The sequence below is a fragment of the Diabrotica virgifera genome, chromosome 2 (assembly GCF_917563875.1).
Source record: "Diabrotica virgifera virgifera chromosome 2, PGI_DIABVI_V3a".
Taxonomy (NCBI): Eukaryota; Metazoa; Arthropoda; class Insecta; order Coleoptera; family Chrysomelidae; genus Diabrotica; species Diabrotica virgifera.
This window is the reverse complement of record NC_065444.1, coordinates 204842405-204869719: the sequence shown is the minus strand read 5'-3', so window position 1 is coordinate 204869719 and position 27315 is coordinate 204842405. Positions and strand designations below refer to the sequence as shown.

General features: G+C 29.6%; 1 protein-coding gene across 1 annotated transcript in view; it reads right to left on the bottom strand.

The window, feature by feature from the left end:
• Positions 1-27315, bottom strand: part of LOC126880901 (inactive dipeptidyl peptidase 10-like) — a 378845-nt gene that overhangs the window by 135003 nt on the left and 216527 nt on the right. The window contains exon 4 of the mRNA XM_050644976.1: positions 6000-6127. Coding sequence (XP_050500933.1) covers positions 6000-6127 — 128 coding nt within the window. The remainder of the gene's footprint in view (positions 1-5999; positions 6128-27315) is intronic.

Here is a 27315-nt window from a genome sequence, read left to right as displayed (position 1 = left end):
TTTTTTTTTTTTAGACAAAAACGTATAACTTTTTTTGTCTGGAGTGTTGAAGTCAATTTTTGGAGATGGTTGGAGGTCTAATTTTTTTGGAGCACTACGTTTATAATTTTTTTCTGATTTTTACGTAAGGTCTGCCACCTTAAAAAATCCAAAAAACTGTTTTATATGGGGTTTTGAGAGTTTGGACCTGTTTCTCGCATTTTTTTAATGTTCTAAAGGAATAAATTACTTCAATTTACATAAAACCTATAAAAAAACATTGATTTGACATATTTTTAAGTCTATAAACTAGGTAAAATACCCAAAAACCTCAAAAAAAAATAGTTTTTTGTATTTTTGAAGGTGGCAACCCTTACGAAAAAATCTGAAAAAATTTAAAACACCGTGTTTGATAAAATACACAAAATAAAAAAAGCAGACATCTAGCCATCCCAAAAAAAAATAAAAAAAAAATAAAAAAAATAAAAAAAAGACACGCCTTTTTACAAAAAAAATATACCTACAGGAAAAATGGTACAAGAAAAATATTTTACGGAGTACGGCATAAAAATAGACACTTTCACCGATGTATCTTTCAAATTTGCAAGCAGATATTGATTTGACATATTTTAAAGTCTATAAACTAGGTAAAATACCCAAAAACCTAAAAAAAAACGTTTTTTGTATTTTTGAAGGTGGCAACCCTTACGAAAAAATCTGAAAAAATTTAAAACGCCGTGTTTGATAAAATACACAAAATAAAAAAAGCAGACATCTAGCCATCTCAAAAAAAAAATAAAAAAAAATACACGCCTTTTTACAAAAAAAATATACCTACAGGAGAAATGGTACAAGAAAAATATTTTACGGAGTACGGCATAAAAATAGACACTTTCACCGATGTATCTTTCAAATTTGCAAGCAGATATCCCTGATATCAAGCAGAGGCCGCTTCAAATTTTTCAGGAAAAAGGAAAACTCAGTTCAAAAGCATTATTCACCGAAAAACTATTAAAAATCATCCAAAGCTACGACCAGGAAACCCCCAATGGAACACAAAAAAAGTTTTTTCACCTTTGCGATTTGAACTTGCTTGGAGAGTCAATGACGCCGTAAACTGCAAGATTCACTTTTTCCAGAAGGAATTTGATGTTATGGAAGAATTTTCGGGCCGAATTGAATACAACAGCATTTTTTCCAAAACAATTCAAGGCGGTTCGAAAAGTTTGGCAAGCAACAAAAGGCTGGTATAAAATTCATCAAACGAAAATTTAAGCCCAGTTAGATTATTTTTGAAATTATTGAAAAAAATGGGACCACAAATTTTATCAGACAGACTCTGTATTACCATTCACCCCAACTGGAAGGATGGATCTTGGTTCAAAAACTGTCCACTTGAAATCAACACCTATCTAAGTGGACAAAAATGTCAGCTGAAAAAATTGGAATAGACACAAAAAAACATAAAATAACAAACCATCCTCATCGATCATTAGCTGTGTCAGCCTTGTTCAAGCAAGGGTTTCTGAACAGGAGTTAATTAAATTAACGGGCCACTCAAATGCAAGCTCTCTAAAATCACATCTGCAGCTTAATTCCAGTCACCACCAGAAGTTAATCGAAAATTTCAGAACAACAAATGAAGCTGGACCTTCTAGTTCCCAAATGCTACAGTTCATTAGTTCAATAATACACAAAATCATGCTTTGGTAGAAAAGAATTGGCAAACTAGTATAGCTTATAATAATTGTACATTTAATATTGTTAACAAATAAACAAAATTATGTTTCGTTGATATGGTGCATAAATTATTTACCGGCAAAATTTTCTTCTGGTTTTATTCAAGTCTGTTGCCTTTTGGCAATTTTCGCTTATCAAATTTTGACAAAATCACTTTACTGACATCTCGTGATTTACGTGTCAAAATTTAATTCGCGAAAGTTGCCAGGCAACAAACTTTTATACCAGTCGAAAATATTGCCGGCAAAATTTTATCTCTTACGAAAAATATTGATTTTTGACTAATTTTGAACGGTTTTTGCTAACTCTGCTACAATAATAATAATTGTTTTTTCAGTTTTGAATCAATTTTTTCTTGAATAAAATTGAATTTCAAAACTTTTTTGTCTTAAACCTTTTTCTTAAAAGCATGGTTGGCTAGAAGTAGCAACTAACAGAAAAAAAATTGAATTTTTCTATTTTTTTCCTATTTTAACTTATTTAATAAAAAAATTAGCCTACGTTTTGAAGTGTTCGCATAGTGAAATTGTAATTTTTAATCAAATTTATCAGAAATTATATTAAAAAATAGGATCATATCCAATTAACACAAATGAAGGTGTTTTAGAGCAGATACCATCTTGGCTATCAATTTTGGTGACTTCTCGGATTCAACCAAGCATATTAATAAAGGATTCTTTCTACTCGTATGATAGGAGGGTTTACACGTTGAACGTTTGACATCTCATAAAAATACTGAATTTAGGGAGTTTTGAGCTGCTCGATGGCGTATTTTAAACGAGGACTTCAATTTCAATTTCAATGTAGCTATTTTAATTCCCGCGCTAATCGCGCTATTAAAGAAAATATCTTAGTATGTTAATTAAGCGTCAAGACTAAATAATTTAAAGTGCAATATTTAAAATTGAGGCGCCTAGAACAACAGTGGCCTAATAGACGGAGAGGCAGCGCTGAAAAATCTCTTTAAATTTACTAAAGCTAGATTTTTCACAGTTGATTAATGTGAGTGTGTAGAGAAACATACTGCGGTCGGTTAAGCGAAACGTAGAACAGATGTTACTGAGAGGGTATCAAAGTTGCTTTCCTACGAAGGTAATTAAATCCATTTACTAAGGCTGAAAATCAGTACACACATTCTAAATTAAATACAAATAAAAGTTATGATAGTCGATCAGCTGTATGACGGGACAGAGCCGGTCGGTTGTCCCCAATAATCGATTGAGGAAATGAAGCATTTTGGTTCGCCATTTTTTCGTCCAGCATGGATTTACTTGAAATTTTCACAGAAGGTAGGGAATAGTCCAAAGATCATTTTCTATATCATGCCGCTATCAAACGCTAAAACTTTGGGGGTGGTTGCCACCCCATCTGTGGGGTGGGAATTTTTTCATTACATTTTAACCATGTAATTCGATGGAAAATGTGATTCTAAGAAAAAAATGTTTTTACATTTTCTTCGTAAAACTAATATTTTTCAAGTTATTCGCGCTTGAAAATAACAGTTTTTCGACGAAAAAATCGAATTTTAAGAGGGATTTTGAGAATACCGCAAAAAATATGCATTTAATCAAAAAAACTGTGAATATCAAAATTGTACCTTTTAGTAACACAAACCAAATTCTTTTCCAATAATATCTTTAAGAGCAATACAAACCGAGATAAGTCATGTTAAAAGTTAGCTTTTTTCGTCTTATCTCGGCAAGCAATAGCTTTTTTCGTCAAATGCATAATTTGAAATATTCAAACCAAATAATGGGAAAAATTTGCATTTTTCGAGAAAAACTTAAATAATCTTTTTTCAAGTATACAATTAGACCTTTAAAAAAATAATAGAAAGTTTCTAGCATGAAAATTAAGCAACTTATAATCAAAAAATTGTCGGTATCTGCTTTTGTCTACGAAAAACTCAGTGAAAACCACCCCCTAACTACCTTCCTAATTCAAAAATTGGTCTTCACCTTTCTGTAGTTCCTTTTATACAGTGAGCATGTAAAGGTTGGAATAAATTCATTTTCTCAAGAGCGGACGATTTTGGAAAAAAATCCCGAAACATGTCAATTTTTATTTTTAAATTACGACTTTTTGGTATATATATATCATACTAGTGGCGTCACCCGTCTGGGCGTGATGACGTCATCGATGATTTTTTTAAATGAGAATAGGGGTGGTATGATAGCTCATTTGAAAGGTAATTTAATTCTTTATTCAGTAATATAAACATTAACATAATTATTTATACAGGGTGCCTAAAAAAATTTTTTTTGAATTAAATTTATTGACATAAAAAGAAGAATGTGTGTAATTTATTTAATTCAAAATACATTTTACTGCTATCAGAAAACAGAAAAAAATGTTTTTTGGCAAATAAATGTTGTTTTTTGCTTAAATTCAATATTAAAGCAGCCACCCACCAGCCTCGTGACAATATGAACATTTAATTTAAGCCAATGTCAATGATTATTTTTCAAATATTCATTTTTTTCTGTTTTCTGAGAGCAGTAAAATGTATTTTGAATTAAATAAATTACATATATTCTTCTTTTTATGTCAATAAATTTAATCCAAAAAAAATTTTTTTGGACACCCTGTATAAATAATTATGTTAATGTTTATATTACTGAATAGAGAATTGAATTACCTTTCAAATGAGCTATCACACGACCACTATTCTCATTTAAAAAAATCATCGATGACGTCATCACGCCCAGATGGGTGACGTCACTAGTATGATATATGCCAAAAAGTCGTAATTTAAAAATAAAAATTGACCTGTTTTGGGATTTTTTTCCAAAATCGTCCATTCTCGAGAAAATGAATTTATTCCAACCTTTACGTGCTCACTGTATTTATATTATTAATATACTCAAGGAGTTTGAACTATTTAAAATGCCTAATTTTGGAAAATTGGACTTTAAAGAGAAATTGATTTTTTGCAATTTGGTATTTTTCACCTTTTACTTCAAAATATCTCCGAAAATACTGAAGATACGAAAAAAATTGTAAACTACTAAATTGTAGCATGTTTAATGACTAAAATTAATCTGTACATATATTTCCATGACAGTTAATAGTTAGCCAGATATAGCTGTTTAAATCCTCTATTTACCAGCATACACCACTTATTCGAGCCATTTAAACCCGCCCCAATGAAAAACTAAGGGATCTTACGGAATTTAATTTAAACAATCTTAAAGCTCATTAAAAATTCTAAAAAAATATTTTTGAAGAAACTTTTTATCGCCAAAAATATATAGAATATTTTTCGAGGTATTCTCAAAAAATCCTCTAAAAAGGTCGATTTTTTCGTCGAAAAACTGTTATTTTCAAGCGCGAGTAACTTGAAAAATACAAGTTTTACGAAGTTTATTTAAAAAATATTTTTTTTTTCTTAGAATCACTTTTTTCATCGAATTACATGGTTAAAATGTAATAAAATATTCCTACCCCCGAGATGAGGAAACAACCACCCCCAACGTTTTAGCGTATGATGGCGGCATGTTATAGAAAATGATCCTTGGACTATTCCCTATCTTCTACGAAAATTTCAAGTAAATCCATCCTGGAAGAAAAAATTGCGAGCCAAAATGCTTTATTTCCTCAATCGACTATTGGGGCCGACCGACCGGCTCTGTCCCCTCATACAGCTGACCGACTATAATTCCTTTTATTTATATTTAATTTAGAATATTGAAGGCTGATTTTCAGCCTTAGTAAATGGATTTAATTTCCTTCGTAGGAAAGCAACTTTGATACCCTCTCAGTATCCCCTGTTCTACGTTTCGCTTGACCGACCGCAGTATGTTTCTCTACACACTCACAGTAATTAACTGTGAAAAATCTAGCTTTAGTAAATTCAAAGAGATTTTTCAGCGCTGCCTCTTGGTCTATAACTCACAATCCGAAATTTCACCAAAACGCGTTTACTACATTAAAGTTATCAAGTATTTTCAGATGTACAGTGGCTCAATCAACCAACGCTTGGGCCACTCTGTATCGGAAATACTTCAATAAGGGATAACTTTAATGTAATAAAAGCGTTTTTATTATTAATATAAAATTAAATGTTAACGAATTATTGTTTTTGATTGGCTTAAGGTATTTATTTAACTAATCAATAACTATTCTCTGTTAAAGTTGAAAATATAATTTTACTTGTTTTATTTTGACCTCAAATATTTGAAATTTGAAAAGGTCTAATTCCTCCCACATCTGTAGAAAAAACTAATTATAAGAAGATAAATATAAAAATTCGTATAAAAGTTACGTAAAGAATTTCTTACCTCGTAGAAATTTCATATATGTGATATTTTGCCAACGTGGTATATTTAAAAACAGATTTAACTTCACTTATAAGTAATATGTACTTTAGGTCGCTTGATATCTTAAAATCGATTACTCCATACTGTACCTGTAACAAAGATTTAAAAATTATAAAAAAATCTAAAATAAAAAAACCAAATCATAAAAAATTTGCAAAAAATATTTAAATAGCTACCAATAAAAATAATAATTAGAAAATTATCATTATTTTACTATTTTAGAAGAGTATAAATAATCAGTGGTTATTTTTACTTATAACCGTTTGTCGTTTTTTGGAAGTTTTAACGCATACTGAACTAAAAGAAAGTATCTAGAGTCCCAAAAACTACAAACAACAACGATTATTAAATAAACGGGTAGATACTGAAACCGTCTACACACACCCAGACAACTTGACCACTGGCGGATCCAGAAAAATTTTTTGGAGGGGGGTCATGGATCTTGATGGTGATTACTTTTCTCTGATGCAAGGTCACTTTTAGTCTTACCACCGGTAGGATAAGTGGGTTTTCAAATATTTTTGAGGCGGGTCATGACCCTATGACCCCTCCCTCTGAATCCGGCAGTAAACTTGACAGCCTGACCTCTTGAGACGACAAAATTCCCCCACCATTTTTGTCGGCGTCCTGATAAAAGTATCTGACAAACTGTTAAATTATTATTTTACTTACATTTTGTCTAAACATAATAATGTGTATAAGCCGCATTTTTTAATTTCTAACGTCATAATTGGGAGTACAAAAAGTGCAATGTTTGAAAATATGCAGCTTCATGTAGTAAATTCTCATAGCTAACACATCTTTTGTGTTTAAATAGATCATTAACGAATACGAAAAGAATGAAAATAACAACGTGCTACGAAAATATACTTGAGTCCACTAATCTTTACCCGTGCGTCATTAATACCTGGTGAGATAAAACACATACTTTTTATCTAGCATAATTCTCTTCCACGCATGAAACTAATGACAAACCAGCTACCGCCTGTTATTAAGTAAAAACACATGTTATTTTTATGAACGATCTAGACTCAGTACATTGAAAAGAGATAGGTACAAAAAAAGACGATTGGGGATGTTTTCACATATTTTAACTACAATTTCTTACGTTTTGGTTTGTTTACTTTTGTGGCTGTCAGATTGTTGAATTTTTTGCTGTTATTTTGTCGAACTTTTGCATTTTGAAGTTTTTTGTAGTATACAAACAGTTGTTTTCACAACTAATTTTATATTGGAGTTTGAAATTTTATGGTAAGTTTATGTTATTTTACGATTAATTTTGACAACGTACAAAGCTAACCTCATTGACACAGTTAAGGAATGCTTATGTTTAATGTTCCGCCAAAGTGAATAAAATAACAAAAAGAAAATATGTTATTACACCTCTACCGAAACCGATAGAGATGCCTGCTGCACTCTCTGATTGAACTGTAATAATGATGCGGCTGTAGTTTCGTATTGCAAGGAAATTTAAAATGGTTATTAATTTTTGAAAAAGAAAACATGTTATTGAATTTTTTTATAATTTGTTTTTTTATTTGTTAATCTATAATAAAATAATTTATTAAGCTACTTCAAATGTAGCTGTAATTAAGCACCAAAATTGTAAAGCAAAACCTAAATTTGACATTCTATTTATTTGATAACGTCAAATTTTATACTAAAACCCGTGATCGGACTAATACCCACTTTCTGTCAATTGCTGTTGCGTTTAGTAAATTTCCGACTTATTTCGTATGCTTTAATTAAATGATGACGCACGGGTAAAGACCCGTGGACTCAACAAATGGTATATATATATATATATATATATATATATATATATATATATATATATATATATATATATATATGGATTCCGACTTTAGGAAGCCAAAAACGCTATATCGCACCGGTCATACGAAGCCCGACACCTCCTTACGAAGCCCGGTTTCGGGCTTCGTAATTCTTTAATGTTATTTCCCCAAAAAACGTACTTTACACCATCTCTCGATATTTTAACCAAGCCCAGAACATGTAAATACGCTTGGGCTTCATATATATTCGGAAAAATTTTAGAAATGTACCATAGGTAGCTCTGAAATCATGATTAACAATACGAAGCCCGGGCTTCTTATGCCTGGAATTATTATCAAAACATACACTCGTAGTTCATGGTATCTACCACCAGTTTGCGCTGCGAAAAAAAGCATATACTCTGTAGAAGTTCAGCAGCGTTAGGAAGCCCACATTGAGCTACCGATTATAAGAAGCCCTGAAGTTTGGCAACGTTTTTGCGTATTCCTCAAAGTATTATTAGGTTATAAACATTTTTATTATTACCTGGCAATGCACATTTTTCGTATTTTTGGGTCGTTCATCGTCATTTATCTTGTGTACTAAGACTCCCGAAAACAGATTATGGTAATTCTTAGCATTACCTGTACACAGTAAGATACCGACAGAAAAAAGATTTAAAAATTGAATCGCAAAAGAATTATTTATTTTAATTGATACAATTAATACAAATTAATACTTTGTATTACTAATTTACCATTTTAGTTTGTAATAAGCCACAAAATTTGCTACCAAATAGGAAATTAATATGACAAATTAAATTATTGTTTTTTTTTATTTAAAAAAGGTTAATGCCTCGACAACTAATGGCCATTGGCATGGTAGGTACGGTAATTTTTAACAGTTAGGTACCTAGTGTAATGTGTAGTGTGTGTGTGTGTGTGTGTGTGTGTGTGTGTGTGTTGAGTAAGGGTCTTGTTACTTTGCAAAGATGACGTCATTGTCTTTGCAAAGAGACGCTAACTGTATCCGAACGTCTGCGGTCCCTCCGGTGAGTACCGATCCCACAAGGACAGAAACTATTTTCATTTATTAATTTATAATAAATGAAACATTTCTGACCCTGGTGAGATTCGAACTCACAACCATTCGGATTTTTCGATCCAAAGGTAGGCGCTCTTACCACTCAGTCAAGGACGGGGTTAAAGTTATTATTATTAAATATTACTTTATAAAATTAAAAATAGTCATTCTTATGAATTATGCGTATTATTCTGATTCTGATACGATGAACACTTGTTTGTTGGGTCTGAGCCACACAATTGAGGGTTAAGCCACTGTTTCATTCGTATTTTTAGTATTTGTCAAGGCAACAATACATTATGTAGTGCCATCTTGCCAAATATAGAGCTAGATTGTGTAGACCACTGTTGAACCATATATCCAATGTTTCTGCTTTTATTGATGTATTAATCTAAAAATGCTCAATTTGTGGACTGCGCCACTGTTGCTCTGAGCGCCTCATTTAATACAAATACAAAATATTTAATACAAATGCATATAGATTTTCCCTTCGAAAAAAATCAAACAATATAGATGTTTTTTAATTTCATTAAGGGGATGGGTACGTAGTTTCTGCTGAAATGCTACTCAAATGGAATTCATTTTTTTTCGAATTCTGAGAAAACTAATAAGTATTTTTGAAAATTTTAAACTCAGAATAAGAGATTACGTTATTAACGAGGGCTGAAAGTCCCTGAGAAATTCTATAATGTTTATTTTAATAAGTTACAGGGCTAAAAAACTAAAAGAAAATTTAGTGTGACTTTTAATTTCAAAATATCTCATTCAAAATAAACTTTTTATTTATTGTAAGAGACTTTCGGCCCTCGGTAATAATTTAGTCTTTCATTTTGCGTTTAAATTTTTCAAAAATATTTATTGTTCTTTTTTTCAGGATGTGAAAAAATGAACACAATGTCCGTGGTAATATTTTCCAAATCTTTGTCAGTAGTAAATAGAATATTGCCAGCATATTGTCAGTCAGACAGTGACAATTTTAAATATTTGACCTAGCATCGGGAATATTTTCAGTTGTTGATTAAATAATATTGATAATGTGTTTGATAAATAATTGATTTAAGACGTGAACTTAATAAAAAGTTATTTATTGTTTATTATTTATGGAAGATCCAAAGCAGAGAATACACCAGGATATATTCAGTGATCCAAGTATTGTGTTGTTACAGATGTTCAAAATTGTAAGCGTTTCATAGTAACAATATATTATTAAAAAATCACTTTATCACTTTTCCTCTTTTCTCGATTGATTATTAGCTTTTGTTGTACAGTAGATAAATTATTACTGAATACATAGGTAGTGAAAAAATTATCAGTAGTAATTGCACAAGAGCTCTGAAATTATCGAATTTTTCCCGAGTGACACTTTGACAGTATTAATTTCACGACCCGAAGGGGAGTGAAATTACGTCAAGTCGCACGAGGGAAACAATTCGATAATAATTTCAGAGATCGAGCTGCAATTTGCTGCGATTATTTCATGAATAAAACTGTTTAAAACCAAAATTTTATTGTAATTTATTTATGTAAGTACAAATTAGTACAATTAAACACACAGTTGTTATAAATATTTGAAGATTGAAAGTCATCACTTTTATAAGTTTTAAAACAGTAATTGTCATTAATGTCACTGAATGTATTTTTTCACAGCAACGAAGGGCATCTAATGTAATATACTTGACGATGGGATATTATCAAAAATGATCAATTTAATTTGTATTTCTGTAGCTTTCTATTGGTCGGAAATATGAAATATTCATATTAATTAACTGAATTAACAATTAAGGCAATTAATTATACTAGTAAAAGTTATCCAAGAACATTCAAAAGCCATCTTTACAGTTAATGATGAAATTGTCAAGTAAAGTTTACATATCCATACCAGTGACAATTTTACTACACGTAATTTGTCGTGTAAAGACAGAAAAAGTAGGGATAGCCTTAAAATATTTGCGAATTATGTACCTATGGCCCTAAGAAATGTTTAATAAACAACATATTAAAAAGGTCTACTCTAGAAGTGGGCACTTAATTTTTTATTAAACAAATGAACTGCGAAATTAGATGTTTCTTTAAATAACCCCGAAAATATAAATTTAAAAAAAAAACTGACTTGACTATTGAAAAATTCAGACTATTGAAAAAAACCTTATAATTAAATATAAGATTAAATATAAGATTAAAATTTTTATAAAATTAAATCTGTAGCTTCTATAATTTTTTATTTATAACGCTAAAGTCACCCTTCTCACAAACATTGGCGCACTGTAAACTAGCGAAGTGCACGGCTGAGTTATTTCAGTGTATTTCTCTAATTAATGGATCAAATAAAATTTTACAAATTGGACAAAAAAAAAGGAAATTAAGAGAAGGAACAAGAAAGGATAGCTTAATTGGAAAGAAGAACAATTAACCCGGCACCTGCCACGTGGGGATCTACCAGCACCCCATAACATATTTTTATCAAATATTTGGTATTTCAAGTTTGGTAAGCGAGCTGTGCGTCATAGTAGCTTTCTATAATGTTATATAGTATATATGTGTTAATGTTTAAAGTGGTTATTTAGTGTCATTCTGAACTTATAGCTCTAAAGTCGAATTGGGGTGTCATCATCTGGCACTTTATGTTTTAAATTTTTTTTGTATTTTTGATATAAACAGGTCAAATTTACATTTTGTATTGAAATAACTGATTTAAATTATTAATATAGACTCTATACTCACTATATCTTAATTTTTTTAGATATTTTACTTGACTTAATTTATTATGGTTTGGTACTTGCTAATTTGCTTATAACACATTTTTCATTTTATTTTTCAACTTTTATAACATATTAGTGGCTAATAAGTTAATAAAACATGTTTATTTTAATTCTTGTGTTACTCAACACATTATTATGTTTTTTAAACAAGTGGATCACAGAAAACTGTTAAGGGGTGCTGTGAGATCCCCACGTGGCAGTTGGCGCCTTGCAAAGCCACGTGGCAGGTGCCGGGTTAAGCTATCTTATGGTTATAATAAAAAGAAATAAAATGTATGGGCATAAGTACGGTGTGGGCTGAATTTTGTTTAAACATTATTTAAAAATGTGTAACTAATAAAATTTTTCTTATAAAGCTCTCAAATTTGCACAACTTACCTTTCAAACATCTTACTAAACAATGTTTCATTCAAAAAAATGCCAAAAATTTAATTCAAATGATATGACGCAAAAATGCAATTTTTGAAAACTTTTAAGTAAGTTTTAAGTAAAAACGTAGTTTACAGAATTACCAGCACTTTAAAACGGTATTACTCAAGATTGAAAAGATTTTCTACAATTTTATAGGTGATTTTTTAAAGCATTTGATGTATTTTTTAAAATTTACTCAATAATTTTATTTTAGAAATGAAATAAACTATTCCTTTTTGACAGAAATTAAGAAAGATAACAAAAATGTAATACAAAAACCGAAAATTACCAACTAAAAAATTGTTTATAAAAAGTGATCAAAAATGTTTTCTCTAAAACTTACCTAAAATAAATTTAATAATAAGCTTGAACAATAATACATTTTCAACAATAGTACATTGTTTACCGGGTAGGAAAAGCTTAACATTCCTGGACGACTGTGAAGATTGCTAAGTCGAGGCGCAAGCCGAGACTAAGCAACACAGAGTCCAGGAATGTGGCTTTTCCTACGAGGTAAACATACTATTTTTCCGCAAATCGTTTAAAATTCGACAGATATTGATTGATTTAAAAAAAAACGCGATAATTTTATTCCCAAATAAATGGTGCTTTGAAATTCCTAATAAAATTACTTGGGTTACTATGGAAACGTATTGAGGTTTTTTGTAGTTTTTTCTATCATTTATGTAGAACACTAACAACTGTACGGACATATCATTTCCTTACAGTAAGGAAATGACATTTCCTTACAGTAAGGAAGTCCTGACTTTTTCTTCAAGAAATTTTGACAGGAATGTCAAAATTTCCTGGCGATTTGAGGAAAAAAAATATTTTTAGCTCTTAAACATTATGTCTGCGTAACTTCGAACCTATTAATAACTTTTTTATTACCAGTTTTACGAAAAAAGTTATTCTTTATAAAATACTCTGCATCGTATATGATCTCAGATGCAACCATCAAATATCAAATTTTATTAATTTTACATACGAGGTTTTACATACGATTTTACATTTTGACATACGAGGTATGTAAAAAAATATGAATTTCACTCAAGAGTAAAGTACCTTTAGATTTCACAATATCGAAAATTGTTATTAAAAAAAGTTGTTTGGAATTACAAAATATGTTTCACTGTTCAATTACATTCTTCTAAATGAGATATTGTGAACTATAAAGGTATGGTATGTTTAACAGTAAATGGTCGAGTTCAATTAGTTACCACTATAAACATCCTGGAATAACCGATAATAGTATAAAAGGTCCGGTTTGAGGTAAAATTTAAATATGTTTTCTGGTACAATTTCTTTGCTTTATTATGGGATTACCGTCTAGTCAGTGTTAATTGTCAAAAGACCAACTCTGTCTACCTCGGTTGCTTATCGCTCCGGGTGGGTCTTAACAATGGGCCAGGTCAGATAAATTTAATAATATTTACGACCGCACTAATTGAACTCAACCATTTACTGTTGAACAAACCATACTGAACTGTTAAGCAAAAGTCATATTTTTTACATACCTCGTATAAAATTGAAAAAGTTTGATATATTATGGTTGTTTTTTGGACTTTAGACCAGAATAGAGTATTTTATGAAGAATAACTTTTTTTTGGAAAATTAATAATAAAATAGTCGAAATAATTTAAATAAAATAATGATGATGGGTATCCGTAATTTGAGAGAACATTGAATTATTTTTTTTCAATTAGAATGATGTAATTATAATAAAACATAGTTTTTAATTCCCAACAACTTTTTATAATACCCATATTTTGATATTCTGGAATATAAAGGTACTTTACTCTTTAACAAAATTCGTATTTTTGACATACCTCGTATAAAATTGATAAAACTTGATATCTGATGATTGGGTTTTAGATTTTAGACTATGCAGAGCAATTTATGAAGAATAAACTTTTTTTCGTAAAATTTGTAATAAAAATGTTTCAAATATGGTTCCTTGCTACGCAGACATAGTGTAGAAGGGCTTCTTTATAAGCATTTTCAAATTGTAATGCCATATTCGGATTCAGCAAAATGAAAAACAAAATAGAAACAAAATTCAACGATATTTTTAAAATTATTTTAAATTATATAATTTTACATGATTGTTTGGAATTAAGAAGTATATTCTGATATGCAATTTCATCCTTCTAATGGAAAAAAAAAATTGAAAATTTTTCTAATCAACATTATTTTTAGTTGTTTATTTCAATTATGATACATATAGCTATTTGTATAACAAGGGAGGAAAGTGCTACTTTTCCTCCCGAGAATGAAGTTTACTGCCCGACGCGTAGCGGAGGGCAGTAATCATTCAAGGGAGGAAAAGGCACTTTACTCCCATGTTATACATATCGTTTTTCCACCTTCCTCAAATAACAAGTCATTTTTTCATTTTTACTTAATTTATTTATGTAACTAACCACCAAAATTTATTAAAACTAAAACTAATAAGTACGTACAATATAACTGTCAACTGTCAAATATAAGTCAAAATAAAAATGTAAACATTGTTAAATCAAAATAACAATTTACAGTTTTTTACCATTCTGCGAAATACAGAGTGTTTTATAAATAAACGTTAAAATGTATACAAACTTACGTAATAGAAAATATATATTGTACAGGGCGTCAATAAGTTATATTTTTATGAATGAAATACCATGATGTCACTTTTACTTTTCCTCCCTAGGGAGAAAAAGTACAACTTTGCTCCCTACAATCAGGTCTGGAAAAGTATACTTTCGGTAGAGGTAGGTGGAAAACTCTTTTATTATTCATTTTACGAAAAACAGTTATTCTTTATAAAATGTTCTACAGGGTCTAAAACCTAAAATACAACCGTCTTATATCAAATTTTGTCAATTTTATACCAGGTATATAAAAAAAATATGAATTTGCTTAAGAGTACTTAAATAATATACCCTTATTTTTCACAATATTGAAAATTGTGCTTATGTAAAGTTGTTTAGAACTAAAAACCATAATTAACCCGCCAGTGGTCGCTATATGAGATTTTCTCTCACGGTTTCAGAAAATTGCACAGAATTTTTTTCTGGGAAATTATACGATCTGTAGTTCCTTCTAGTCTCCTATCTATCCTCCCTCGACAATCTAATAGAATCGTCCGCTTAGATAGTGACTCAGTTGACCTAATATCACCCAATTGTTGAGTCAGCGCGCTTCAAGTGAGCCATTCTCTCATCAAGCGACCACCCGCGTTACGAACTGTACATAAAAAATAATTTTATTTTGGCACTTAACCTGGCTAAAACCAAATAATGTAAAAAAAATTGTAATTGTCATCAATCAATTTTTCCAGAGCATTCTTGTTATACTTGTGTGCTGTGCCGTAAATTATCAAGATACGGAGATTGATTAATATTGGTTTAATTCCGATTATTTCTTTTTATTTTATTATATTATTATCTATATTATGTTACATTCTTTTTTTCTTATTATTAGTTAATAAACAAAGGTTAAAAGCTGTTTTAAAAACTGTATTTTGTAAAAAAAGGTAAAATTTGGATATGTGAGAGAAAATCTCACACGCGACCACTCGCTTAACAATCTACCTAGCGACCAATGCCGGGTCGCTAGGTTGGGAATCTATCTGTGGTTGGGGAAATAAGCCACAATTAAATTGAAAAAATGATTTTATTCGCGTTTCGACGCCCAAATCGGATGTGGTTGTCAAAATATAAAATGTTACTAATATTTACTCGGTAATATTTTGTATTTTGACAAGGACATCCGATTTGGGCGTCGAAACGTTAATAAAATTATTTTTTCAATTTAATTGTGGCTTATTTCCCAATCAAAATAATTACAAAAATGCCACAAGAAAATAGCTTCAGAACAACACTAAAAACCATCTTCCAATATTCCATCCTTCTCATTGAAATATTCTGAACTATAAAGGTACTTTATTCTTGATCGAAATTTATCTTTTTTTACATACCTCGTATAAAATTAATCAAAATTTATATAAGGTGGTTGTATTTAAGGTCTTTGGCCATGCAGAACTTTTTACAAAGGATAACTTTTTTTCGTATAATTAATAATAAAAGAGTTATCATAATTGAAATAACTGAAAATAATGTTGTATATCCATAATTAAAAAAAATTCAACTTTTTTTTAATTAGAAAGATGAAATGGCATATTAGAATATAGTTCTTAATTCCAAACAACTTTTCATTATAACAATTTTCAATATTTTGAATAATAAAGCTTCTTTACTCTTGAGTAAAATTCATATTTTAGGACATAATATCTCGTATACGGCTTAAAAAAAATGAACTGATGGTTCTATTTTTAATTTAGACCATGCACAACTTTTCACGTTGACGAACAGAACGTCTATAGTCGTCTAATTTCCATTGATGTAATGTGACACAACGTCTATATACGTTGAATTTTTCCCTATTCTACTTTGCAAAATACATATAGTGTCACAACACTTGTTTATACATTTGATGCAGTGTCCGTCAACGTGTTAATTGGACACACTGTACAAAACAATTATTGTTATTGTTTAAACAAATAATAAACAATTAGCGGCAAAATCTGTGAGTAGAACTTTTTACTTTAACATGTATATAAACTAACAAAAAAAGTTTTAGAAAAAGATAATCTGGTTTGAATTGCTCCGAAACAATGCATCTTTTCTTTCTATCTTGACTCTTCTAAAATGCTTCGTATAGATTGCTGAATAGAATTGGGCTTCTTATAACAGGCAATATGACGACTTAAATACACATATAAGGATCTCGTAGAACAGTCGTATTATTTAAACGTAAATTAAAACATGGCAACATCGTCGGGCTTCGTATAATGCGTAATCCATATACACTGTGAACGCGTTTATACTAGTGGGCTTTGTAAGACTGTAGGAATAAGACAGTGCTACAATCCCCTTACCCCGTAAACCGCGGGCTTCCATTCATCTGCAGGTTGTAGCGGGCTTCCTATCATTTGTGAGCCATATATATATATATATATATATATATATATATATATATATATAAAACAAGGTTGTATTATTGGGGAATTCAGCAAATTTTATGTGAAAAGAAAACACTTTTTACTTGATCCAAGTAAAAAGTGTTTTCTTTTCACATAAAATTTGCTGAATTCCCCAATAATACAACCTTGTTTTCTAACATTGTCAGCAAAGACTTCCCTTCTGGTCTCTTTTATATATATATATATATATATATATATATATATATATATATATATATATATATATATATATATATATATATATATGGATTCCGACTTTAGGAAGCCAAAAACGCTATATCGCACCGGTCATACGAAGCCCGACACCTCCTTACGAAGCCCGGATTCGGGCTTCGTAATTCTTTAATGTTATTTCCCCAAAAAACGTACTTTACACCATCTCTCGATATTTTAACCAAGCTCAGAACATGTGGATACGCTTGGGCTTCATATATATTCGGACAAATTTTAGAAATGTACCATAGGTAGCTCTGAAATCATGATTAACAATACGAAGCCCGGGCTGCTTATGCCTGGAATTATTATCAAAACATACACTCGTAGTTCATGGTATCTACCACCAGTTTGCGCTGCGAAAAAAAGTATATACTCTGTAGAAGTTCAGCAGCGTTAGGAAGCCCACATTGAGCTACCGATTATAAGAAGCCCTGAAGTTTGGCAACGTTTTTGCGTATTCCTCAAAGTACTATTAGCTTGTAAACATTTTTATTATTACCTGGCAATGCACATTTTTCGTATTTTTGGGTCGTTCATCGTCATTAATCTTGTGTACTAAGACTCCCGAGAACAGATTATGGTAATTCTTAGCATTACCTGTACACAGTAAGATACCGACAGAAAAAAGATTTAAAAATTGAATCGCAAAAGAATTATTTATTTTAATTGATACAATTAATACAAATTAATACTTTGTATTACTAATTTACTATTTTAGTTTGTAATAAGCCACAAAATTTGCTACCAAATAGGAAATTAATATGACAAATTAAATTATTGTTTTTTTTTTATTTAAAAAAGGTTAATGCCTCGACAACTAATGGCCATTGGCATGGTAGGTACGGTAATTTTTAACAGTTAGGTACCTAGTGTAATGTGTAGTGTGTGTGTGTGTTGAGTAAGTGTCTTGTTACTTTGCAAAGTTGACGTCATTGTCTTTGCAAAGAGACGCTTACTGTATCCGAACGTCTGCGGTCCCTCCGGTGAGTACCGATCCCACAAGGACAGAAACTATTTTCATTTATTAATTTATAATAAATGAAACATTTCTGACCCTGGTGAGATTCGAACTCACAACCATTCGGATTTTTCGATCCAAAGGTAGGCGCTCTTACCACTCAGTCAAGGACGGGGTTAAAGTTATTATTATTAAATATTACTTTATAAAATTAAAAATAGTCATTCTTATGAATTATGCGTATTATTCTGATTCTGATACGATGAATACTTGTTTGATGGGTCTGAGCCACACAATTGAGGGTTAGGCCACTGTTTCATTCGTATTTTTAGTATTTGTCAAGGCAACAATACATTATGTAGTGCCATCTTGCCAAATATAGAGCTAGATTGTGTAGACCACTGTTGAACCATATATCCAATTTTTCTGCTTTTATTGATGTATTAATCTAAAAATGCTCAATTTGTGGACTGTGCCACTGTTGCTCTGAGCGCCTCATTTAATACAAATACAAAATATTTAATACAAATGCATATAGATTTTCCCTTCGGAAAAAATCAAACAATATATATGTTTTTTAATTTCATTAAGGGGATGGGTACGTAGTTTCTGCTGAAATGCTACTCAAATGGAATTAATGTTTTTTTTCGAATTCTGAGAAAACTAATAATTATTTTTGAAAATTTTAAACTCAGAATAAGAGATTACGTTATTAGCGAGGGCCGAAAGTCCCTGAGAACTTCTATAATGTTTATTTTAATAAGTTACAGGGCTAAAAAACTAAAAGAAAATTTAGTGTTACTTTTAATTTTAAAATATCTCATTCAAAATAAACTTTTTATTTATTGTAAGAGACTTTCGGCCCTCGGTAATAATTTAGTCTTTCATTTTGCGTTTAAATTTTTCAAAAATATTTATTGTTTTTTTTTTCAGGATTTGAAAAAAAATGAACACAATGTCCGTGGTAATATTTTCCAAATCTTTGTCAGTAGTAAATAGAATATTGCCAGCATATTGTCAGTCAGACAGTGACAATTTTAAATATTTGATCTGGCATTGAAAATATTTTCAGTTGTTGATTAAATAATATTGATAATGTGTTTAATAAATAATTGATTTAAGACGTGAACTTAATAAAAAGTTATTTATTGTTTATTATTTATGGAAGATCCAAAGCAGAGAATACACCAGGATATATTCAGTGATCCAAGTATTGTGTTGTTACAGATGTTCAAAATTGTAAGCGTTTCATAGTAACAATATAAGTATTAAAAAATCACTTTATCACTTTTCCTCTTTTCTCGATTGATTATTAGCTTTTGTTGTACAGTAGATAAATTATTACTGAATACATAAGTAGTGAAAAAATTATCAGTAGTAATTGCACTTTGACAGTATTAATTTCACGACCCGAAGGGGAGTGAAATTACGTCAAGTGGCACGAGGGAAACAATTCGATAATAATTTCGGAGATCGAGCTGCAATTTGCTGCGATTATTTCATGAATAAAACTGTTTAAAACCAAAATGTTATTGTAATTTATTTATGTAAGTACAAATTAGTACAAATAAACACACAGTTGTTATAAATATTTGACGATTGAAAGTCATCACTTTTATAAGTTTTAAAACAGTAATTGTCATTAATGTCACTGAATGTATTTTTTCACAGCAACGAAGGGCATCTGACGTAATATACTTGACGATGGGATATTATCAAAAATGATCAATTTAATTTGTATTTCTGTAGCTTTCTATTGGTCGGAAATATGAAATAATCATATTAATTAACTGAATTAACAATTAAGGCAATTAATTATACTAGTAAAAGTTATCCAAGAACATTCAAAAGCCATCTTTACAGTTAATGATGAAATTGTCAAGTAAAGTTTACATATCCATACCAGTGACAATTTTACTACACGTAATTTGCCGTGTAAAGACAGAAAAAGTAGGGATAGCCTTAAAATATTTGCGAATTATGTACCGATGGCCCTAAGAAATGTTTAATAAACAACATATTAAAAAGTTCTACTCTAGAAGTGGGCACTTAATTTTTTATTAAACAAATGAACTGCGAAATTAGATGTTTCTTTAAATAACCCCGAAAATATAAATTTTAGAAAAAAACTGACTTGACTATTGAAAAATTCAGACTATTGAAAAAAACCTAAATATAAGATTAAAATTTTTATAAAATTAAATCTGTAGCTTCTATAATTTTTTATTTATAACGCTAAAGTCACCCTTCTCACAAACATTGGCGCACTGTAAACTAGCGAAGTGCACGGCTGAGTTATTTCAGTGTATTTCTCTAATTAATGGATCAAATAAAATTTTACAAATTGGACAAGAAAGAAGAAAATTAAGAGAAGGAACAAGAAAGGATAGCTTAATTGGAAAGAAGAACAATTAAGCTATCTTATGGTTATAATAAAAAGAAATAAAATGTATGGGCATAAGTACGGTGTGGGCTGAATTTTGTTTAAACATTATTTAAAAATGTGTAACTAATAAAATTTTTCTTATAAAGCTCTCAAATTTGCACAACTTACCTTTCAAACATCTTACTAAACAATGTTTCATTCAAAAAAATGCCAAAAATTTAATTCAAATGATAGGACGCAAAAATGCAATTTTTGAAAACTTTTACGTAAGTTTTAAGTAAAAACGTAGTTTACAGAATTACCAGCACTTTAAAACGGTATTACTCAAGTTTGAAAATATATTTTACAATTTTATAGGTGATTTTTAAAAGCATTTGATGTATTTTTTAAAATTTACTCAATAATTTTATTTTAGAAATGAAACTATGAATGAAGCTATTCCTTTTTGACAAAAATTAAGAAAGATAACAAAAATGTACCTAATACAAAAACCGAAAATTACCAACTAAAAAATTGTTTATAAAAAGTGATCAAAAATGTTTTCTCTAAAACTTACCTAAAATAAATTTAATAATAAGCTTGAACAATAATAAATTTTCAACAAAAATATGTTTAGCTCTTAAACATTATGTCTGCGTAACTTCGAACCTATTAATAACTTTTTTATTACCAGTTTTACGAAAAAAGTTATTCTTGATAAAACTTGATATCTGATGATTGGGTTTTAGATTTTAGACTATGCAGAGCAATTTATGAAGAATAAACTTTTTTTCGTAAAATTTGTAATAAAAATGTTTCAAATATGGTTCGCAGGTTCTGGTACGCAGACATAGTGTAGAAGAGCTTCTTTATAAGCATTTTCAAATTGTAATGCCATATTCGGATTCAGCATAATCAAAAACAAAATAGAAACAAAATTCAACGATATTTTTAAAATTATTTTAAATTATATAATTTAACATGATTATTTGGAATTAAGAACTATATTCTGATATGCAATTTCATCCTTCTAATGGCAAAAAAAAATTTGAAAATTTTTCTAATCAACATTATTTTTAGTTGTTTATTTCAATTATGATACATATAGATATTTGTATAACAAGGGAGGAAAGTGCTTTTTTTCCTCCCGAGAATGAAGTTTACTGCCCGACGCGTAGCGGAGGTCAGTAATCATTCAAGGGAGGAAAAGGCACTTTACTCCCATGTTATACATATGGTTTTTCCACCTTCCTCAAATAACAAGTCATTTTTTCATGTTTACTTAATTTATTTATGTAACTAACCAACAAAATTTATTAGAACTAAAACTAATAGGGCTTTTCATCGATTGTCATTTGTTTCGAGCTTCTGTCATATGTTGTATAGTCTGTGTATAATATTAATATGCACGGATTATACGACATTTGACAGAAGCTCGAAACAAATGACTGTGAATGAAAAGCCCTATAAGTACATACAATATAACTGTCAACTGTCAAATATAAGTCAAAATAAAAATGTAAACATTGTTAAATCAAAATAACAGCTTACAGTTTTTTACCATTCTGTGAAATACAGAGTGTTTTATAAATAAACGTTAAAATGTATACAAACTTACGTAATAGAAAATAGATATTGTACAGGGCGTCAAAAAGTTATCTTTTTATGAATGAAATACCATGATGTCACTTTTACTTTTCTTCCCTAGGGAGGAAAAGTACAACTTTGCTCCCTACAATCAGGTCCGGAAAAGTATACTTTCGGTAGAGGTAGGTGGAAAACTCTTTTATTATTCATTTTACGAAAAACAGTTATTCTTTATAAAATGTTCTACAGGGTCTAAAACCTAAAATACAACCGTCTAATATCAAATTTTGTCAATTTTATACGAGGTATATAAAAAAAATATGAATTTTCCCAAGAGTACTTAAATAATATACCCTTATTTTTCACAATATTGAAAATTGTGCTTATGTAAAGTTGTTTAGAACTAAAAACCATCATTAACCCGCCAGTGGTCGCTATATGAGATTTTCTCTCACGGTTTCAGAAAATTGCACAGAATTTTTTTTCTGGGAAATTATAAGATCTGTAGTTCCTTCTAGTCTCCTAACTATCCTCCCTCGACAATCTAATAGAATCGTCCGCTTAGATAGTGACTCAGTTGACCTAATATCACCCAATTGTTGAGTCAGCGCGCTTCAAGTGAGACATTCTCTCATCAAGCGACCACCCGCGTTACGAACTGTACATAAAAATTAATTTTATTTTGGCACTTAAAACCTAAAATAATGTAAAAAAAATTGTAATTGTCATCAATCAATTTTTCCAGAGCATTCTTGTTATATTTGTGTGCTGTGCCGTAAATTATCAAGATACGGAGATTGATTAATATTGGTTTAATTCCGATTATTTCTTTTTATTTTATTATATTATTATCTATATTATGTTACATTCTTTTTTTCTTATTATTAGTTAATAAAAAAAGTTTAAAAACTGTTTTAAAAACTTTATTTTGTAAAAAAAGGTAAAATTTGGATATGTAAGAGAAAATCTCACGCGCGACCACTCGCGTAACAATCTACCTAGCGACCAATGCCGGGTCGCTAGGTTGGGAATCTATCTTTGGTTGGGAAATAAGCCACAATTAAATTGAAAAAATTATTTTATTCGCGTTTCGACGCCCAAATCGGATGTCGTTATCAAAATATAAAATATTACTAATATTTACTCGGTAATATTTTGTATTTTGACAAGGACATCCGATTTGGGCGTCGAAACGTTAATAAAATTATTTTTTCAATTTAATTGTGGCTTATTTCCCAATCAAAATAATTATAAAAATGCCACAAGAAAATAGCTTCAGAACAACACTAAAAACCATCTTCCAATATTCCATCCTTCTCATTGAAATATTCTGAACTATAAAGGTACTTTATTCTTGATCGAAATTTATCTTTTTTGACATACCTCGTATAAAATTAATCAAAATTGATATAAGATGGTTGTATTTAAGGTCTTTGGCCATGCAGAACTTTTTACAAAGGATAACTTTTTTTCGTATAATTAATAATAGAACAGTAAGGATCTGTTTTTAGATGGAGGTGAGAGGTGGCATTCAGATTTTTGCGGATAAAGTTAGGTGATAACTTCGTTAATAATAATTGATTAATGCTCCGTCTCAAATATGCCCGTAACATTAATAAAAATAATAAAATATTTAAAAATTTCAAAAAATTTCGTTTTTTTTCAACTTTTTTTGCTTATAACTTTAAAACGATTCATTTTGGAACAAAGTCGTATAGGAATAAAACAAAGGTAATTAAATTTTCTATCAGATGCGATTGTTTAAAAATCTCTTAATTAATCACCCTTGCTGCAAAATAGCAATAAATATAAAATAAGGGGGCAAAACAAGCCTGTTCTTATTCAATTATTTTCAATCACTTAGGTTACACTTGGAACCTTCCTAATTCGCTTAGAAAATTTTTGTAATGTGCTAAAACCGTACACCAATTTTCATTAAAATTGACTTACTAGATTTTGAATAATAATTTTGCAATCTAAACTTTTTTTAAAAAATTAAAATTTTTTAAAATCTTGCACAACAAAAACTAGTATATACAAAGATTTGTCAATTTTTTTACATATAAAGAGGCACTCCACCTATCTAATGCACTTTACAGAATTAAAATCGGATTGTTTAAGCAGCCTCAGCAATGTTTTAAAATTATAAACAATTTTTTGGCTTATAAACAAATTAGTCCTGTGGCCAGGAGCGGGTGCTGCGCGCTCCTTTATTTAGATGGACTTACCCAAGATTTTTATGTATTTTTTGACCCGTGGAACACGATTTTTTTGGGTAACAGTTGATCCGGATGTCAATAAAATTGTTATAAACAAAGAACTTGAGGAATTACATAACATCGATTTTTCGCAAAATAAAACATTTTTTTATATATCTTGGGTAAGTCTAAGCAAAAAATGTTCTTACAAGTTTTTTCGTAGGATGCATAGTTTTCGAGATAAACGCAGTGGAACTTTCAAAAAATCGAAAAAGTGCAATTTTTGAACGCGAATAATTTTGATTAAAAAATAAAATAGCAATTCTGCTGACATAATTTGAAAGTTTAAATCAAATTATACCGGTTTTAATTATTTGCATTGCTAAAAATTAATTGTTTATTATTAAACAAAGCTATTTGTTTATAAGCCAAAAAATTATTTATAACTTTAAAACATTGCTGAGGCCCCTTAAATAATCCGATTTTAATTCTGTAAACTGTATTAGATAGGTAAAGCACCTCTTTATATGTAAAAAAATTAGACAACTTCTAAATGGTCTACTTTTTGTTCAGAAAGATTTTAAAAAATTTGAACTTTTTTAAAAACATTTAAATTGCAAATTTATTATGCAAAATCTATTAGGTCGATTTTAATGAAATTTGGTACACGGTTTAAGTACGTTACAAAGAATTTCCTAAGTGAATTACTAAGGTTCTAAGTACCACCGAAGTGGTTAAAAACATTGAATAACAACAGGCATATTTTGCCCCCTTATTTTGTATTTATTGCTATATTGCAGAAAAAGTTATAAGTTAACATTTTTGACCAGTCCGATATCATACAAAATTCAATTATCTTTGTTTTATTTCTCTACGACTTTGTTCCAAAACGAATCGTTTTAAAGTTATAAGCAAAGAAACAGAAAAAAATCGACGTTTATCGACGAAAAAATTATTATTAACGAAGTTATCACCTTACTTTATCTGCAAAAATTCGAATGCCACCTTTCACATCCAAAAATAGACGTTTTTTCACAGATCCTTACTGGTCTATAATAAAAGAGTTATCATAATTGAAATAACTGAAAATAATGTTGTATATCCATAATTAAAAAAATTCAACTTTTTTTTAATTAGAAAGATGAAATGGCATATTAGAATATAGTTCTTAATTCCAAACAACTTTTCATTACAACAATTTTTAATATTTTGAATAATAAAGCTACTTTACTCTTGAGTAAAATTCATATTTTTTGACATAATATCTCGTATATGGCTTAAAAAAAATGAACTGATGGTTCTATTTTTAATTTAGACCATGCACAACTTTTCACGTTGACGAACAGAACGTCTATAGTCGTCTAATTTCCATTGATGTAATGTGACACAACGTCTATATACGTTGAATTTTTCCCTATTCTACTTTGCAAAATACATATAGTGTCACAACACTTGCTTATACATTTGACGCAGTGTCCGTCAACGTGTTAATTGGACACACTGTACAAAACAATTATTGTTATTGTTTAAACAAATAATAAACAATTAGCGGCAAAATCTGTGAGTAGAACTTTTTACTTTAACATGTATATAAACTAACAAAAAAAGTTTTAGAAAAAGATAATCTTGTTTGAATTGCTCCGAAACAATGCATCTTTTCGTTCTATCTTGACTCTTCTAAAATGCTTCGTATAGATTGCTGAATAGAATTGGGCTTCTTATAACAGGCAATATGACGACTTATATACACATATAAGGATCTCGTAGAACAGTCGTATTATTTAAACGTAAATTAAAACATGGCAACATCGTCGGGCTTCGTATAATGCGTAATCCATATACACTGTGAACGCGTTTATACGAGTGGGCTTCGTAAGACTGTAGGAATAAGACAGTGCTACAATCCCCTTACCCCGTAAACCGCGGGCTTCCATTCATCGGCAGGTTGTAGCGGGCTTCCTATCATTTGTGAGCCATATATATATATATATATATATATATATATATATATATATATATATATATATAAAGAGGTATATAATCTTTGCTGAACAGTTAGGAAACAAGGTTGAAATATTGGGGGTAGCAGCAATCTCAAAGAAAACTCTTTATAATAATTCCAAGCTTTCGATAATGTTTATTATCATCTTCAGGGAAACTACAAATATAAATATACAGTATTTAACAATTAGTTTAACTAAAATCAATAAAAATTGTTATCTTTGTGCCATCAAAAATCCAAAACACCATAGTTTTCTCTCACTAAACTAGGTGTCTAGGATCCCCAGAAACACAAAAATAACAAAATATTGCTCTGAGAAATGCAGAGCTAATACTCTCACTAGAAACACCGCATATCATAGAACAACCTTACTAAAAAATTATTTATATGTTTTGGTACTTACATTATTTGAGGATGTAGAGCCTAGTTGTTAAATGTTAAATACTGACATAACAATGAAATTTTGTCTTGGTAAATAGTAAATAATATAAATTAAAGTAAAAACTATATAAAAACTTATAAAAATCTGAGTATAAAGCGATAAAAGCTAAAATATTTTTTAAAAAATTATGTATGTCTAATTGGCATTTTACAAAATGTCTAACAAAATGTTATGGATGTTTATTCATTTTTCTTTTAATTCATACGGAAACGTCACAACCACTGAACCAATTACAATTTTTTTTTTTTTTTAATTTTTAATAAATTTTGAAATAGGAAAAGAGCGAAATGATAATATAAAAGTTTTAATAAATGCAAAATTGTTTCATAGTCCTTGTCTTTTATTATTATGTAGTATACTGAAAAAATCTATAAATTATGTATCAAATTAAAGAAGAATCTGAATTATTAAATTTAAATTGGTTATTTTTGTCTAAAGTGAGCAAATAAGAATA